At 48.6% G+C, this 18,986-nt stretch overlaps 1 protein-coding gene across 3 annotated transcripts in view; it reads right to left on the reverse strand.

Moving 5' to 3' along the window:
• Positions 1 to 12,380, reverse strand: part of LOC135811727 (serine/threonine-protein kinase WNK1-like) — a 20,845-nt gene extending 8,465 nt beyond the window's left edge. The window contains exons 1-3 of one of the 3 annotated variants that reach the window (XM_065324967.1): positions 11,207 to 12,380; positions 3,312 to 4,016; positions 893 to 970 (exon numbers count right to left, since the gene is read on the reverse strand). In XM_065324967.1, coding sequence (XP_065181039.1) covers positions 893 to 970; positions 3,312 to 4,016; positions 11,207 to 12,241 — 1,818 coding nt within the window. In that variant the 5' untranslated portion in view covers positions 12,242 to 12,380. The remainder of the gene's footprint in view (positions 1 to 892; positions 971 to 3,311; positions 4,017 to 11,206) is intronic. The other 2 variants (XM_065324966.1, XM_065324965.1) reach the window with 2 other exon arrangements.
• Positions 12,381 to 18,986: the final 6,606 nt, after the last annotated feature.

The following is an 18,986-nucleotide window of genomic DNA, read 5'->3' on the forward strand; positions in this document are numbered from 1 at the left end:
TGCTTCCGCCGACGCTGTGCTGGATATAATATGTTCACTTAAAAGTTTGATACCCGACAGTGATCGGATATCGGACTGGATTCTAGAGGATGCCCGGTTATGTGAAAGTTGTATTGGTATAATTATAGGGTGGTGCATGTCAGGGAGGGCATTATGAATTTTACTTTTAAACCGGTAATTGGGGTGAGGGGTTACATGGGGGATGCTAAAGACTAGTTTACATTCGACGGGGCGCGATGTAACATGCCTTTAGAAGCGACAGGACACTCATGACGCTGATTGACGGCGTCCACTGTGGTTGTCCGAAGCGGGAATGCAACCATGGTAACCATACAAACCAGGGAGGGCTGGACAATTTCCCGGCTGACATGGAATCGTACGAGAAAAATGATCAAGATCGGGGCGAAAATCGTCTGATGTGAACTCCGTTGTCACACAAGATTCTGACAAATCTTCTACGATTTTGTGATCATACGATTTTTCGACCAAGTATTGCAGTGTCGCTATTTGACCCAAAGGTTGGCTGATTGCTTTCACATGTTGGAGCAGGCTTCCAACAAGGAATTTCACCATGACAGCAGAGACCGTTGGTGCTGATAGACCCTGTAGCTTGTGTATATAGAAAGGATCACATCTCTGCTCTGGTGTCTACCACTCTCTAGTGCGGCTGTGTACAACTGGTATGTGTGTGCACAAACAGGCCTACACGTGGAATAGCTCACTGCTGTGTGTGTGTGTGTGTGTGTGTTTGTGCATGCGAGCGTGCGTACGTGTGCATGTGTGTGTGTGTGTGTGTGTGTGTGTGTGTGTGTGTGTGTATCTGATTCGGCGTCAAAGCATTTGCCCATAAATCGGCCTAGTGTGAAACAGACAACACTGCTGCTTAACTTACCGCAGTTGTTGTAGCAGAGGACGTGGCAGAAACAGAACTTGACAGGCGTTCTGGTGCAGTAGTAGGCCTTACCTGCAGCTGACGGAAACACACACACACATGCACACACACACACACACACACACGCACACAGGCATAATGCATGCACACGCAAACAGGAACGCACACAAGCGTACATGCAAACACAAAAATATCAACCCCTGCAGTTGGTGGAAAATCATTTTCCGTCAAGCCAAGTTACAGAAAAGTTCGGTACACTATGGGCAAGGCCGTTATAATTATAAACCTGATTTCTGGCACTGATTGCAGTTGTCTGAATTCCTTATCTTCCACAACAAGCATGTCCTCATGTTTGGTTTGGTGTCTGCTTCTGCAAACTACTTCAGTCACTAGGAGCCTTCACCAATCTATGGTCTACAGCGACTGCATAAAGTACTGCCATCTAACGATAGGATTTGGTGCAAAATCGAAAGGGTCCATATGTGGCTGAAGAATCGGAAGCACCAGGAACATGGGTCACATGCTGCAACCAGTTTTTTTTATCACTGAGTGTCATGTTCAACATTTTCATCCAGGGTGAACAGTCAATCTGATAAAGATATTAAAGGGGAAGTATACCCTAAAATCAAATTTTCACCAATTGCAGTATTCGGGGTGCTGAGTCGAAAGGTCTCGGTCCGATGAAGCTGAGACGCTCCCTTCCTCATTAATTTATTCCCAATCGAACTCGAGCACTTCCACCGAAACTGGGTGACTACGCACTACTAGATGGGGATTTGTATTCAAAAAGTCACTAAAAGCACCGTTTCGTTCTTATAAAACCAGGGATGACCGCGATTGATCCATAGGTTGTAGTCTTTTGGACGCTGTGTCGACTGGGTTGGGTCTGAAAAGGCTGCGATGCTGCGATAGGCCCTTATGCCTAATCGAGCACGAGTGAGTAAGCGGTCACGTGCTCATGCATACACCAATAGCCTGGACACAGTGCCTGCAGGCTACAACTTGCACACCAAGGTTCAACTCAAATGTTTAAAGGCTCAGCTCGAGTGATAGGGACGCTGTAAAAGTTGTGCTCGCAGGCACAGTGACCAGGTGACTAGTGTACGCATGAGCACGTGACCGCTCACTCACCCTTGTTCGATTGGGAATAAGGGCCGAACGCTGCAGTGCCGCTTTTTCGGACCAAAACCAGTCGACTCAGCATCCAAAAGACTACAACATATGGACCAATTGCGGTCATCCATGCTTTTATAAGAACAAAACGGCACTTTTAGTGTATTTTTGCATACAAATCCCCATCTAGTAGGGCGCAGTCACCCAGTTTTGGTAGAAGAGCTTGAGTTTGATTGAGAATAAAGGAGGAAGTGAGCGTCTCAGCTTCCTCGGACCAAGACCATTCGACTCAGCACCCCGAAGACTACACCTGATGAAAATTTTATTGTTGGGTATACTTTCCCTTTTAGGCCCCGGTCACACATGCACCTTTTTTGGCGGTTCCGCCAAAGCGTAACTTACGCTTCCGCCGTTGCCTCGGCAACGGCGGAGGCGTAACTTACGCTTTGGCGGAAAGTTTGGATTTCGCTACGCCAAAAAAATGCGAGCGGAGCCTCCGCTTTCGCGGATCCGCTTTGGCGGAACCTGCATGGTGATGGCTTTGGAGTTTGGTGTGCTACTTCTGCACTGAGTTCTGGTGTTGTTTGGTTGCCGTTTGGTATTCAGTTTTCATATTGTTCTTCTTTGCCAATGAACTGTACGTTCTGGAGATCTCGCAAACAATACTGCATCGTTATGAGTGGATAATGGGTGAGGGAATCCGTCTCCCAACTCATTGGCCCCGATCGCGGACGATCTCCAACTCTCTCCTTCTCTCTCCAAGCAATACGTCCACCAGAGTATGCAACACTAGGACTGCAACCAGGGAGTAGTAGAATACTCTGCCACACCCTCACTGCAACTGCAGGCATCCACGCAGTCGCTGGGTTGATGATGGATCATGGAGGAGGCAACGACACCCTGCTATAAAACTATTTGAATTTGATATTGATGTAAACTAAACTAATATTCAAATACACCCGTGCTGGGCCACAGTGAATGTGCCCCAAATCCACGAGTGTACTTGACAGGAGACATTCAGCAGCCTGTCAGCGATCCACGATAGCTCTACTTGTACAAGCGAAGGTCGCTTCAACGCGGACAAGAACATCTGAAATTTCATAGGACGTGCTGCATTTGCATTCTCTCCACCAAAGCGGAGCGTTGAGGAGCACAGTAGTCTACATGTATGTGTGACCGCTGCATCGTGCGGTCCGCCAAAGCGGCTGCGGTAGTTCCGCTTTCCGCCTCTGCAAAAGCGGTGCAAGCTTTTCATGTGTGACCGCGGCCGAACTAGCATTCTATTTAGTGGATTAAAAATTCATACCTGGAGGGTGGAAGCAGGCATCGTTGAAAGCCGGCCAGAAGCCGACGAAACGTCTTTGGCCAATGCTGTGATCTGGGGGAAAGCCTGTGTCAGTGTTGTCGTTTGCTTTTCAAATTGTAGGTTTGTATCATGCAGCTGGTCGGCGAGAGTTTGCAATCGGTGATTTGTGGTGGTTTGTTCGTTGTGTATAGTGTGTTGAGTAGCAGTCAGTTGTTGTTGAGTAGCAGTCAGTTGTTGTGTCGTTTCCTGATTTTGAGCAATGGTCTCCAGATGTTCAGTGAGTCGTTGCGTTGCTGAACTCTGTTCGTCTTGAACTGTGGATACTTGGTCACGTGTTGCAGTCAGTTGTTGTTGAGTAGCAGTCAGTTGTTGTTGAGTAGCAGTCAGTTGTTGTTGTGTCATGGTCAGTTGTTGTTGAGTAGCAGCATGGTTGTTGGTAATCGCCGTTGAAAGTTGTTGTTGAGTAGCAGTTAGTTGTTGCTGTGCTGTTGTCTGGTTGTCGGTAATGGCCGTAAGTTGCTGTTGTGTATCAGTCAGTTGTTGTTGTGTTGTGGTTTGGTTGTTGGTAATGGCCGCTGTAAGCTGCTCCTCTAGCGCATCACTGCGTGCCGACAATGCAGTGATGGATGTAGCTTGCTGGGCTAGCTGTTCGGAGATTGAGTCCAGTCGACGTACAACTGCTGGTGGTACGTTGGAAGGATGAGGCTGTAGGGACCACACACAGTGTAGCAAGCACAACAACACCGCAAAGAGCATACCCACACAGCAACACAACACAACACCACACAACAATGCATGCTCACACAATAACACCGCACAACATACCCACACAACAACACCACACATTATGCAAATGCAGTTATGCTCACACGCGCACACACACACACACACACACACACACACACACACACACACACACACACACACACCTTTGACCTTGACCTTTGACGCCCATCGCCGGAGGCGATGATAGCAATGCTACGGCAGAAGCCATAGCAACTTGTGCTGGGATTACACCATTCAACAGCACACACACACACAGCAAACCAGCACACACACACACACACACACACACACACACACATACACACACACACATACACATGCACACACACAAACACACACACACACTCACACACTCACACACACACACACACATACACACACACATACACACACACGCCTGTCCTGTCATGTGGAGCCACTACCACAAGGGTCACGTGGGCCCCGGAGGGGCAGCAGAGAGATAGAAAGAGCACACCACCCGATTGCGCTCCAGATGCGAGACTAGTCGGAACCGGCGAGAGCAGATACAAATATGCGAAAACTTGTCCCGTTTTCCATCCGTTGGACGGTGGCTGTGCATAGAACAGCGATGTCGGTTGCGTCCCAGGGTTGAGCGGAAACAACGATTGCAGATGTCACAGTGAGCATTGCAGCAACTCCGAGCGGTAGAATCAACTGTGGCAGCAGCTGACGCGGCCGGTGCTGGGCATGAGGCAGAGAAACGACCCGCAGCCAAGCCACCGCCGAAAAACGATGCACAGGCAAGCCACCGAAGCTCCGGAACCAAAGGTGACACCGAGGGCGCTGACATGCTCCTATCCGCTCCGAAACCGGCTTCTGCCTTTCAGCCGTGCACTTGTGCCTATCGAGGTCGCCCTGGTGTGCAAAGTGCCGAGCGCATATGCAGCAAGTCACCGGTGCTTGTACAGGGGTATCCAGGGCGTCCGAGGTGCAAGCCAATCTACAGTCTGGGCTAGAGCCACAGGCTTCTCTGTACCAGTCCGCTTCAAGGTCTCCTGAGCGGAGGTCCTTCACAGCGCAGTCTTTCCACTGTTGACGTGGGCCATGTGCCGGGCGACGAGATGGCAGGGTGCCGAACAGCACCTGGTTGCATGTCGTCCATGCGAGCGACATGGCCTAGCCACTCGAGACGCCCTTGCCGTACCGTTGTGACGATGGTTTTGGAGTCACCCCACCACTCAAGCAGCTGGTTGTTGGATATGCGGTCATCCCAGCAACGATGACGTGAGATACCCAGTATCGACGGCACGCATCGCATGTGGAAAACAGATATGCGACGGAGGATCTGCTGCAGCGGCGTCCAGCACTCGGACCCATACAGGAACAGAGAAAGGACACATGCATTAAACACACAGCGTTTACTATGCAAATCCAAGTTTTTGTTCCTGAAAACAGCTTGCTGCAGAGCACCACAAGCCCGGAATGCAATTGCAACCCGAGCGCTGATATCCTGCGATGATCGGCCGCCACGGTGGATGATGCACCCCAGGTACTTGAATTCCGTCACATACTCAATCTCCACACCGGCAATTTGCATTGGCGCCTGGGCCGCAGCCGTGACGCCAGCTCCCGCAACCAACAACTAGGTTTTGGTCGCACTCACTGTGAGGCCGAACTCCAAAGCGGTCGAGTTGAACAGGTCCAAGGCAGTCTCAGCACCAGCGAGCGATGTTGCAAACAGGGAGGAATCGTCCGCGGACTGTGCCTCTAGGGCGGTGGTAGCGGAGTCAGCCCGGCGCGCCTTGAGATATAGTTGACCCTCACCATAGTGGTAGCTGAACTCGAAACCATTGCCAGGAATACCTCTGACCCTCTGTTGCCACTTGGTGACTACTGCCCACATGAAGATGTTGAAGAGGATAGGAGCCATAGTGCAGTCTTTCCCCCAAGCCGGTGGTGATGCTAAACAGATCTATGTCTGTGCCACTCACACGCAATACTGCAGACATCTCATGGTGGAAAGATCGGATGACTGCAAGCATGGGGGGAGGGACACCAGCACAGGAGAGTACGTGTCGGAGGCACTCACGGGGCACGAATTCGATGGTCTTCTTCAGGACAATTACTATTATTGAATCCAATACACCACACCACCACATTGCGCTCTTGGCCGACCCATTCTCTGCACTCAAATCACCATCACCACAGCGATGACAATTCCGGTGTTATGTAGATTGATACTGACAATGACCCTCCAGACAGCTGTTTCGCTCCTCCTGAGCTCATCAGTGGAGGCATATGATGTTGAATGAAAGAATGAAAGAATAATAAGAATAGACTGATCTTCATAGGGCTAAATTGGCGCAATTGCGCTCATTCTGCATAGAAACGTGGCATACCCTAAGTGATAAAAGTGACACAAGTGATAACAAGGTCAGGTGATAACGACACTCAGGGTCTGCCGCGTCGGTCAGTTCGCTTCGTCGTTCGTTCCCCGTCACGTCACTATGGGACAAGTACAGTCAGCCGCAGTATCTTTGTTTTTGTGGCACATGCAATAACAAACTTTTCTGGTGTTAGACTGACTGCTGTTTTTTTGCGCCCCCCCCCCCTTTTCACACGTGCTACATGTTCCTGTCCCAGCCATGAGCGCGTGTCGTCATCACCTGACCTTGTTATCACTTTTGTCACTTTTTTCACTTAGGGTATGCCACGTTTCTATGCAGAATGAGCGCAATTGCACCAATTTAGCCCTATAAAGATCAGTCTATTCGTATTACTGTTTAGCAGGAAATTTTCGGACGGAAATATTTTCGGACAAAGCCAAAATTCCACCTTTCATACGGATTTTATTTTCAGACAGTGCTGCATGCTAAATGCACGTGTTCTCAAGCAGTACACATGTACAGTGTACATGGTTTCACATGAACAATTTTTAGTACGGAATTAATTTTAGTACAAAAGAGGCCGCGTGCGAAATCGTACAAAAATAAATTCCGTCCGAAAATTTCCTGATATAGAGTATTCTTTCAATCAGCATCATATGCCTCCACTGATGAACTCAGGAGGAGCGAAACAGCTGTCTGGAGGGTCATTGTCAATATCAATCTATATACCGGAATTGTCCTCGCTGGGGTGATGGTGATGTGAGTGCAGAGTTTGGATCGGCCAAGAGCGCAATGTGGTGGCGTGGTGTATTGGATTCCATAATGGCCGGGTCGTTGCTACTTGAGTGTGGACTTCTTCTCAATTATTGATATTATTCGTTCAGAAAGTGGTGCACATCACGCAACTGCATTGTAATAAAAAGGGGGTTTGTCAACTGACAACCGCTCTATCTAGTTCCTATTCACTCTTTAGATGAAAATTCTTTTTGTTAATGATGTTGAAAAATTATTTTTCAACAATAATAATGATAATAATAATAATAGCACATTTCGCGTAGTAGAGCACTAAATAAAGAAATTCAAAAAATTATTACTTCAAGTATTATTATTTTTCAACATCATTAATAAAAAGAATAGGAGTGAATAGCAAATAAATAGAGCCGTTTTCAGTTGACAAACCCCCTTTTTATTATTGTTATTGCACAATCACGATGACATAGTGCCAATATACATGTGATGCTGCCGATTTTAACCAGCCATGGTGGGGAAAACTGAGAAAATGAAGGAGAAAAAAAGAACAATTAAAACAAAACAAAAGGAGTACAAACTTCCGTCGTCAATTCAACTTAGGATGAACACGAAGAAGCCCTTGGCTGTATGCTTTATGGTCTTCTCGAGCAGCTAACGTACGCTGAATACTATATCCGTGGAGGATCTGCCTCGCTGAAAGCCGCATTGTGATTCTGGGAGGAAGCTGCTGGCCAGGCCCTGTAGTCGCATCTGAATGAGACTCGCCAGGACCTTACCGACAAGTTGTCGCATCGGGTCAGGTCCCCTTTCTTCGGGATCGGCACAAGCGTAGCGTCTACCCACTCCTACAGCACTTGGCCGGCACACCACATGCCTTAGGTGCTTCGTAATTATTTTCGAGAAAAAGAACAAAACGTCACGGTCTGTCGATTTTTGAAGATCACAAGGTGAGAGTCATGGCGGAATGAAGCAGAAGACGGTCGCTAGCTCAAATTGCTGTGGGCTTCTCCCCAGAGGTTTCATCCGAACTCCTTCACGATGAATAGGCATTTTTTGGCCTGATCCAATCACAGTTCTGATGACAGCAGTGCCGAGGAGAGTCGGATGTGGAATCGCAGGACGCAACGCTGATCGAGGTGAACGGTGATGCGGAGCAGAATTTCGATCAGACGTCAGTTCTGCCACCAGCCCAGCCCCTCAATGCCGGCAATAAACAGAGTGCAGACCAAGAAAAATCGGTTCAAGTACTGTCTACAATCCAGGAGGTGCGCGACAAGTTTGACAAGGGCTGTAGTTGTTCCGCACTGGTGCTGTTTCAAGAGCGTGACACTTGAAACTTTGCTTACACTTACAGCGCACACAGCGCAGGTACAAGGTCCTGACCAAGTCAGAGCGCTGCTTGTATGTAGGCGGAAAGCTAGACGTGCTCAGGAGACGTGGTGAGGCTACCCAGCGCGTCCAGCATGCTGGGAGATGTGATAGATGGGGCTCAACTCTGAACTGCTGAAGTACAGTCGGTGGCTGGTGTGGAAGTCATGTACATGCATGTCAGGAAGTATTTGTGTACGCCTCCAGGATCAAGCCCTGGGTGCTGAAATCTGTGCAGGCTGCTGTCAGTGCAAGTGAAATCAGCCCAACACAGGAAGGTAATGAACTCTGGAATGCACTGCCTGTGGAAGATGTTGTGGAGCTAAAGCATGTTATAGAGCCTTATGCTATAGTTCATGACCTCCCTTCACCTACAGCTCCACATGGGCACAACAAGCCAGTACCGACCTACGTGTCTGTATCACTACGAAGAAGCTTGTTCACCAGGCGTTCACAAAGCCTGGTGGCAAAGCTGTATACAGTACGTTTGGCAAGATTTGGAAAAGAGACTGCCATGATATCACCGATTATGAAACAATGTTCGCGGCTGATGAAGACATAACTAGATGTTCTAAATACCAGTACAAGATAAGACTGTCAATATCCTTTAACCCGGCATTGATCCGAGCTTCTTCACTCCTTTGCACCTGCCTCTACCCATCACACCGGCTGGCATATCCTCATACAGAGCCAAATACATCTTCCAGCAGATTCGTAAGCAACACCATCCACAGAACAGAGATAGAATGTGTCTATCTCCACAACAGGAAGATCCAATGCCATCATAAACCTTTCCTTTTGAAGATTATGACATACAGATGTATTCTGCAAAGTTTGGTTGCAATCATGCTGCTTGAATTCTCACAGCATTGGTTCCAAAATATAGCATAAAATCCCGGATTTTTGCTATTTTTCCTAAAAGAATTGTAGGAAAAGGTCAATGTATCTAGCTGAATATGAATGCAATCCACCTAAAACTTCACCAGAAGTTGAAGAAAGGGTCACGGGTCAATAATCCAGCACAAACTCAATTTCGCCAAAATAGCACCTTACTCCTTAGGCCGATTCCACACTACGCCGAAAGTGGCTTTGCCTTGAAGGCATAAAGTGGCTTATAAAGTGAAGCTGCATTCACACCTACAAGTGTCGATCACAGGACTTTGCTTTGAAGGTTAGACTGTGAGGCTTTCCTGTGCTTGATCAAGCAACGGCGGTGGTGGAGAGGCTCTTTGTTGGTCCAAAAAAATGGCTTTTACTATTTTAGACAGGATTTGGTGTAGTGTGGAATCGGCTTTTACTATTTTAGACAGGATTTGGTGTCCACACTACACCAAATCCTGTCTAAAAAGCTATTTTTCAGGCACTTTTCAGGCAAGTTGCCATGGCGATCACTTTGAGAAACGGGCGAAAGTGAAAAGTGCTTGTTGTCTACAAAGCAACACCAGCACCCTCTTTCAAGGCAACTTTTTACCTTTTCAGGACACTTTTCTGACTTTTCTTCAGCCTTTCGATTTTTTCCGAATGTGTTCCCTGTCGCATCTTTCAGTTGTGGTGAGTTGTGAGCTGTCAACAATGCCTGGGGTCATGTTTAGCCAGGAGCTTGAGGGCAAGCTGATCGAGCTTTGGAGCGGTCATTTGAGGCGACCTCCGGGCGGTACAGTTCGCAGGAGCTACGCCGGAGGAAATAGCCATCAAGCTGAATTTGTTTGCTGAACAGCTCCGGGAGGAGGCAATCTATACTGCGTCGATCGTCCATTCCAAAATCGACAACATGAAAACCAAGGCGAAAGGACTGTACGAGACATACACAACGAAAACTGCCACTGGAATGCCTGTTGGCGAGGTTGACAAATATTCGACCTATGATCTGGAATCCGCCTACACAGCGCGCGCTAGCGTGGTCAAATTAATTTCAAGATTGGGCATGCGAAAATGGGTGATATTCGAGGATTTGGACCAACAAAGAGCCTCTCCACTACCGCCGTTGCTAGATCAAGCACAGGAAAGCCTCACAGTCTAACCTTCAAAGCAAAGTCCCGTGATCGACACTTGTAGGTGTGAATGCAGCTTCACTTTATAAGCCACTTTATGCCTTCAAGGCAAAGCCACTTTCGGCATAGTGTGGAATCGGCCTAAGGTCGGTTTTTGCAGAGCGCTGGTCAATTATTGATTTGTTGGACGACGTATTACCGATACGCCAGAGAGTACGGATTATGTGTTGGGTTACTGATCAATCCCTCCTTTACTACAAACTTATCGATCGAATCACCTAAAATTATCTACATGGACAAAAACCCAACACCCTGCAGGGGCGTCGGAACCAGTGCGGCAGGTGCGGCCAAAGCCGCACCAATAATTTTCGAATTTTTTTTTTTTTTTTTTTTTACATTTCAACCTTGTTGTTGGCTTGTCGACTCTTGTACAGGTACCATGTTTTACATCGACAATGCGGTGTATCATCAGCATACATATTCTTATTTCGCATATTATTCTGTAGCGTTAAAATTATGGCCTTTTAGGCCCAATTTTCAATTTTTTTCCCGGGGGACAACCCCCCGAACCCCCCTCTCACACTTTCGCCGCACCAATGTCAAACTCCTTCCGACGCCCCTGCCCTGTTGAAAAATACGACTTGACACTCACCGAAGACAACTCTTTGGCGAGACGTGCCACCTCCTTCACTTGCGTGTGCATCTCTGCAGCCGTCGGGCGATCAATGGCGTGGTTAGCGAGACAACGCTGAATTGACGCTTTCAGTGGATGTCCATTCCGCACTTGTTGTAAGGCCGAACGACGACGTTCCACTTCAGCAATCTCTTGTTCCTCGCTCGTTCCATCAGGGCGCTGAACCAGCCGTGAGCGAGGTGCGCCGAGCAGATCTCGTGAGGGATTAGCGCCGACTAAAACGCTCAGGGACAGCACACCAAAGGAAAATATGTCGAGAGACCGATCATATACGGCAGGCTCTTTCAAGGCTTCCGGCGGCATGTACAGGATCGTGCCGGGGCAAGTGGTCAGGTCTTCCAGCAAAAGAGCAAAACTCCTTTGAATCGCGCGGGCCACGCCAAGATCACAGACCTTGGCGGTTTGGCCTTTGATGAGGATGTTTTTCAAGGTCAAGTCGCGATGAATAATAGGAGGGCTTCTGCTGTGTAGGTAGCGGACACCGGCTATTGCGTCGGACAGGAAACCCAACAGGGTGGCATCGTCAAGCCGGCCATCGCCAACACTACAGTCCTGCAGAGTCGAATCCAGGAGCTCCATTGCCAGAGCTGGCAAGCCGCGATCAGCGGTTACACCAACACCCAATATTTGGCAGAGATTGGGGTGGTGCAAACCGGAGAGGGTGGACACTTCACCTCCAAACCGTCTTAGTTTCTCGCGCCTGCCCTGGACACCTGGCTCAACGAGGAGATGATGTAAGACCTTGGCAGCTACGGGTATTCCTTGCCATTCTACTCGAAACACAGCGGCATCACCACCTGCGCCAGCCTGATTGTCTTCACTGACGGCGAAAACACCAAGATAGGCTATTTGACCTCTAGCCAATCCCAGGTCTAGTAGAAGCGAGTCTTCCGACGGTCGCTCCATACCTGATCCTGACCTAACTAATACTTGGAACAGCACTTCCCCCACGCTAGACTCACTAGTCTGTACAGTCTGTAGACAATCTACCATCAACAGTGTTATTTTTTGAAACTGACTCACGTCTAGTCTATTTCTCCTCGACAAGGTATGCAACTACTGAACTAGCCCTTCATCAACAACAATGATGGTGTGGCCGTACATCGAACATAGACGATAATGCAGACTGGTGTCATGATGCAGAAAGCCAGCTGAAACATCTAATCGGACAAGCTCAAGACGCCGTGCTTGCACCATACATGTTCAGTGCTACTAGCCATAAATTAAAGGGGAAGTCCGGTGAAAAATTTAAATTTCACAGTCCGTAGAGTTCGGGGCGCTGAGTCGAATGGTCTTTGTCCGAGGAGGCTGCGGCCTATGGTTCGTCAGATACGCCCAATCGAACATGTGCGAGTTTGAGCGCGCATCACCCAGATCCAGGTGATGACGTCACAGCGTGCAGCCAGGTAGCCACACCATCTAGTTGTGTACAAAAATGGCCATATTCGGAGCGCGTTCGATTGGGGAACCGTTTATCGCAGCTTCTTCGGACCAAGACCATTCGATTCAGTGTTACAAACACTACGTACCCTGTGATTTTCAGCTCGGTAAACCTGGAGGTTATACCGTATTTTAGCCGTTTCCGAGTTGGACTTTTCCGTTGGCCCGTCTACATCATGGTCTATGCGCTCTGCGCTGCGCTGCGTGCATGCAGTGCGTGCAGTGTCTTATCTAGCTAGCTGTAGTGCATGCAGTCAACAAACTCATGTCACAACTGACACAAGTTGTGACTTTTTTTCCCCTGCTGCCGTGCTCATATCAGTTATCTAACTACAGCTGTATCTTCTTCTTGGTTCTGTTTGTCCGCTTATTATTATATTTTCTTTTCTCTTATTATCAGTGGGACCATTGTCATTAGGTTTAGGCCTGTTTTGGAACTCCACTTTAAATAAAGCCAAACAACAACAACAACAAGACTCAGAAAACTAGTCAACACACGGACTTGTCATGTACTACACTCGTATCAGTCGTATTGTACAGTCATGTAGGCAGAGAACGTGCGTTTCTCCTTGCCGGTGCGGGTGGTTGTGCTTTGAGTTTGAGAAAGAAAATTTTAGTTTTCCGCACCCGCGGCGCCTCATTATTTTATGCTACAGCGATGAGTGCACAACCGTGACAAGTGACAAAACAGCCGCGAACAGCTCTCGGACCTAGAACTTTCAGATTCCATAGCGTTGCGAGCGAAGAGTCGTGCCCGTGGTTCAAAGAGCCTGCACTGTTCTCCAATTGAGTAGTCCGAAATATTCCAAGTTCGCACCAAAACATCACCATGTGGCAGGCTACTGGAGTCTAAGCGAATCTAATCGGTATGGAACAACATTTAGAGCACTCGCATCACTCTTCTCCATTTTGGCGACCCTGCTCTCCAGCGATCTGAATACATCAGCCTCGTCTGCAATAGCTGCTGCTTCTTCATCAGTCGGAAACTCAGTAGCGCTCACTCTTGACCGGCCCGCGCGGCCATTCCTTCAGCTGACTACCGAGGTTCTCAGCCCCAGACCGAACTCATGAAGGTCAGCCATGGCTGTATCCTCACTCTCACAAGGAGTTACATGTCTTCGGGGTCGCTTGCACCACCTAATATCAGTCGGCAAATCATTTGAAATAGCACTGACACGCACTCCTTTTGACCTAGCTGCACGCTATGACGTTGCAGAGGGTGTGGCGCGGCCGCATGACGTCATGGCGCAGCCCCCGAAACTCAGTTTTTCAAACGGAAATATCTCGAGAACGCTTTGTCGGAGACACGTGGGACCAACACCATTCGACTCAGCGGCCGAAACTCTACCGACCCTGAAATTTAAATTTTTCACCGGACTTCCCCTTTAACCCTTTGTCCTTTTGCCCAAAATGTATGTGAGGGGTACCTGCTTCAACAAATCCACTCACCATTCCCAAGCAGCTGATATTTTGTATGTACACTTTATGTTTTCCTGAAAGCTTATGCTAATTGTGAACTAAAAATGCAGTTTGGGTTGAGTTCCTCAGATAGGCGTGGCTAAACAAAAGTATCAAAAATGATTTTTTGGCAAAAATCGGCAAAATTCAAAGTTCAAGTTCTTTCCTATGTATAATAATGTGCAATTTGTACAAGTATGACCTGGAGTAGCACCTCTGGCATGTTGGGCAAACACGGAGCATTAGCCAGAGGAGTGCCAGTGGCGACATGCTCGACATTGCGGCCCCGTGCGGCTACTCTCCTCTGCGCGGCTGTCGACCATGAGTTTGACGGCGCGCAGGTGACGGAGATCTAGACCTCTCTGGGATCGGACTACGCTCCCGCTCCACGTGCTGCGGCATTCTAGCTGACCCTGCTGCTCCACGACGGGTAAGACACGGCGGTGGTACACTCTCTTCACCACGCGAGTGCTGTTCCGCCGATCCTGCGCTCAAACGGAACGGTCGACATGTCCGACAGTTGGGTCGACGGTTACGACATCATAATCCGCGTCGTCATCTAAATCAGAATCAACACCTTCTACTAAGGCTTCGTCCAGTTTGTTCTCTTCATCAGAGGACATAGGATTGTCGCTTGGGTCACTCCAGCTATCCTCAAACAAGCGCTTCATCTGCATCAAGCGACCTGCGTGCTGCCATGTCGGAAGTCACGGCGCAAGCAAACTTCGACTTTGATTTCCTGAATTTTTTCAAATGGCAACTAGCCCCAGCGACCCGTGTATCATCCTCTACATAGCATAGGCTGTGTGCACGTGAATTTTCATGTGGATCGGGTGATCCGCGTAGCTTCCAGGTCGCTTTGAACATGCATGGGTTGAACCGTACACAGGTGTACGGTTCAAGTATGGGCGAAAGGACAAAGGGTTAATACACAGAAATCTGTACTCACCATTCCGCATTCGGCATTGCATTGTCATGCTACTTGCTAATAATAATCTGAAGAATCAGACATGGATGTCAGGGCAGTATCGTTGATTCAGGCCCGAGAGCGGCCCAAGGCCGAAGGCCGCGGGCCGCTCGAGGGCCGGAATCAACGATACCTGCCCTGACATCCATGTCTGATTGTGTTTCACACTGCCACCCACGCACGACAGCACAAGTGAAAGCCAGAACGCTCTCCTCAGCAGAACGTGCAAGTGCAAGTGCACCTACAACGCACCCGCGGCATGCTAGCAGCGCAAACAAAGCCACTGTACTGCACTAATCTGCATAAATCGAACTTGAAATACATCAACTAGAAACACCGAGTGCCTGCCTGCCCAAGTTCTCAAGTCCTTTATCATGTTTATGGCACTCGTTGCACAACAATGGCAGAAACTCACAAGCTGAAGTTCCACCTCCGTGCGCTCCGGCTGAAGTTTCGTTCTGAAGTTTCATGTCAAGCAAGGTGAAGTTTCAACTCAAGCAAGGTAAAGTTTCATCTCAAGCAAGGTGAAGTTTCAGGTTGGTACGCTCTCGGGCTTTGTTGATTCAGGCCCGAGAGCGGCCCAAGGCCGAACACAACAAAGCCCTCGAGCGTACCAACCTGAAACTCAGAAGCTGAAGTTCCACCTCCGTGCGCTCCGGCTGAAGTTTCGTTCTGAAGTTTCATGTCAAGCAAGGTGAAGTTTCAACTCAAGCAAGGTAAAGTTTCATCTCAAGCAAGGTGAAGTTTCAGGTTGGTACGCTCTCGGGCTTTGTTGATTCAGGCCCTCGAGCGGCCCGCGGCCTTCGGCCTTGGGCCGCTCTCGGGCCTGAATCAACAAAGCCCTCGAGCGTACCAACCTGAAACTCAGAAGCTGAAGTTCCACCTCCGTGCGCTCCGGCTGAAGTTTCGTTCTGAAGTTTCATGTCAAGCAAGGTGAAGTTTCAACTCAAGCAAGGTAAAGTTTCATCTCAAGCAAGGTGAAGTTTCAGGTTGGTACGCTCTCGGGCTTTGTTGATTCAGGCCCTCGAGCGGCCCGCGGCCTTGGGCCGCTCTCGGGCCTGAATCAACAAAGCCCTCGAGCGTACCAACCTGAAACTCAGAAGCTGAGTCCTCCAGGTCCCCGACCACCACGCCTAGAGGTTTCTTCCTTTTATACCTTCATGCCGGCGTGTTCAGTTTCACCTCCACACGGTCTCGGGACGTGCTGATTGGTCAAGGGCCTGAATGCCACCGCATGTATCAGACATGGACCGGATATCAGGCTTTTTCTTTCTCTCTTTCTCTCTCGAGTTGTTCCACCTCGATCAGGTAAGTCTCTCCACGTGCGAGTATACCCATCACGTGATCATTCATGTTCTCCTACGGACCAGTACGGTGCCATTCAAGCCCAAGGGCCTGAATGGCAGGGCATGATCAGAGATTCATGCCCAGCCTGTGAGCGCTCTGATTGGCTCAAACCGTGGCAACGATCACGTGGCAAGTGTGAATAATTATTATTATTAAAATTTTGCAGCTCCTTGTAGAATTCTTTTTGCATCTCCAAGAACTTTATTGACAAATCCATGATTTTAATGATCCGAGTTTGAAGAAGGGCTGAGGCTTCCTGCAGCTTCATCTGTGAAAATAATTCGGGTGGACACACCCGTTCCCAAAGTTGTAAAAATAACGGAACTGGTTCGGATGTGATGTGCAGCGCTATGGGAATGGGTGTGTCCACCCGAATTCTTTTCTTTAATGATCCGGGAAGATGAATGGAAAATCCAAGGTCAACGCATGTTCACGGGAAATCATTGTAGAGTAGCAGTCACTCCTCGTAAAGCAGCTACTTGTATAATCAACACAGTATTGACAGGTGTTACCTCTTCAATGTATTGGTAGGTGTTGGCGATCGCGTGATGGTCCAACAATAGGTGTTGGCGGATAATGCTCCGTAATATGGGATAATTTTATAATGCTCTCAGCAATGCTCCACAAAAGGCCATAATATAATGCTCCAAATAATGCTGATAATGCTCCGCCAGATGGAATATACACACCTGGACCTTGCGGTATTGGGCTAAGAAAAACGCTATAATTATTATTGCACCCATTCTATTATAAATCGGGGAGCGGTTTTTCCAGCCGTGCTGCTACCCACAGTCAACTGGGAACTTGTGGCCAGGCACAAGGGGTACATGGATGCAGCTAATGGGGCCGTTCTCGGCACTTGTGCCAGTGGTTGTGAGACTTATCCACTCACCCCCACCGTTAGGCGCTGCATCTGCCGCTAGGATTTACCGGGTGTTAGCGGCCGTCGTGAGTTCCCTTCGGGAACGGACACGATAATTTACTTTTTTTTTATTTATTATAAATCATAATACAATATCAGGTAAACATGTACGCTAGGTACAAACACATACAGTCATATTGAGGCGGCACAAAGAGGAGATAACAAGTCATCAATGCAAGTTATGCACGGATAGAATGTATGTTACCTGGCCTGCAAGGCATGCAGTAGAACTGGTTTAAAATGTGTTATTCAGTTACTGCAAAGTATTCATAATGGATTACCAGTATACCTGCGACCCTGTTTCCATAGCAAATAGTCTCCACCTGAACATGTTCTGTGAACGAGTGTAACAGACTTGAGGGCGACTATTGAAGGAAGAATAGGTGGGAAACATACTTCGAAGTAAGAGGCATGGAATATCTTAATGCGCCTGCCTGCCACGGCTGAATCAGTGGAGCATGCGCATGGCCTCCAGTTGATCTTGCATACGAGTGGAACAGACTTGAGATCGATAATGGAATACGTGGCGGACACAATAGGTATGGAACACTTTACTGCATGTGTGTGCCGCGATTGAATCGGAGCATTAGCGTGGCCTCCAGTTGATCTTCCAGGATTCCTTTCTTGGCACTTGTGAGGGCTGCGAGCAGGGAGAAAACACGCTCCGCAGCTGCTGAAGATGGCGCAAGGCAGAATGTAGCCAGGGCTGCCCTCTGCCAATGTGGAAGGCTGCTCTGGTTCTTCCACCAAAGTAGACAGTCGTCGCATGCTTCGACATCTGCAGCAGCCACCAAGAACACAGGCAATTCATCTTTTAGATGTAGAATGGCCACATCTTGGCCCAGAGAAGGTAGGCGACGAAGCTGGTCTACGTCCTGAAGAGTTGGTTGCAGTTGACGGGCTTTGGCTGGGCAGAATAGGCGGGGGACTCTGTACAGCTGCACGACCTGGTAGAGTGGAGAGTCAACATGACTGAACTTATGCAAGAAGTATGCGATAGCGGGTTGCACGCAGGCTTTTGCTTGATTGACAAGAGCTCGGGTCTGATCAGCATCTTGCTCCAAGATCAGCAGTTGGCGTTGGTTGGCATCATCTAGAATACGGAGAAGACGAGCGCGGGTGGCATGGGAACCAGTCAAAGCATTTAGGAATGGTTCGACGTCACCAAAGTGAGTAAGAAGCTGATTCTGCACTTCCCATTCACTCCACCACCTTGTGTTGTTGCAGTGCCGGATACCTGTGCCAACTTGTGCTTTCCAAGCTAACTTGGCAGCTGGACTCCTGGCAGAAATACTAATCCAGGCTTGTGTGAACTCATCTAGGTTGGGTGTTTGGAAATATCTTCCAACGTTATCCAAAGTATACGATGCGCTGATGATATCCAATAAGTCAGGGTACATGACATCCTTTACTTTTGTCAAGGCAGCTCCGTTAACAGCGGCACCATCCCGCATTGCGGCTATTAGCTTGTCGGGGGCAATTTGATATTGCGTTGACAGGCAGGTGATGAGTTCCCTTGCCAATTGGGAGCCGTTGAGGCTCTTTGCCAGGACATGAAGCCGGATCAGGCGCTGCCGGAGCGACCAGTTTGAATCCACTTATCT

This window comes from Sycon ciliatum, chromosome 3 (assembly GCF_964019385.1).
Source record: "Sycon ciliatum chromosome 3, ocSycCili1.1, whole genome shotgun sequence".
Taxonomy (NCBI): Eukaryota; Metazoa; Porifera; class Calcarea; order Leucosolenida; family Sycettidae; genus Sycon; species Sycon ciliatum.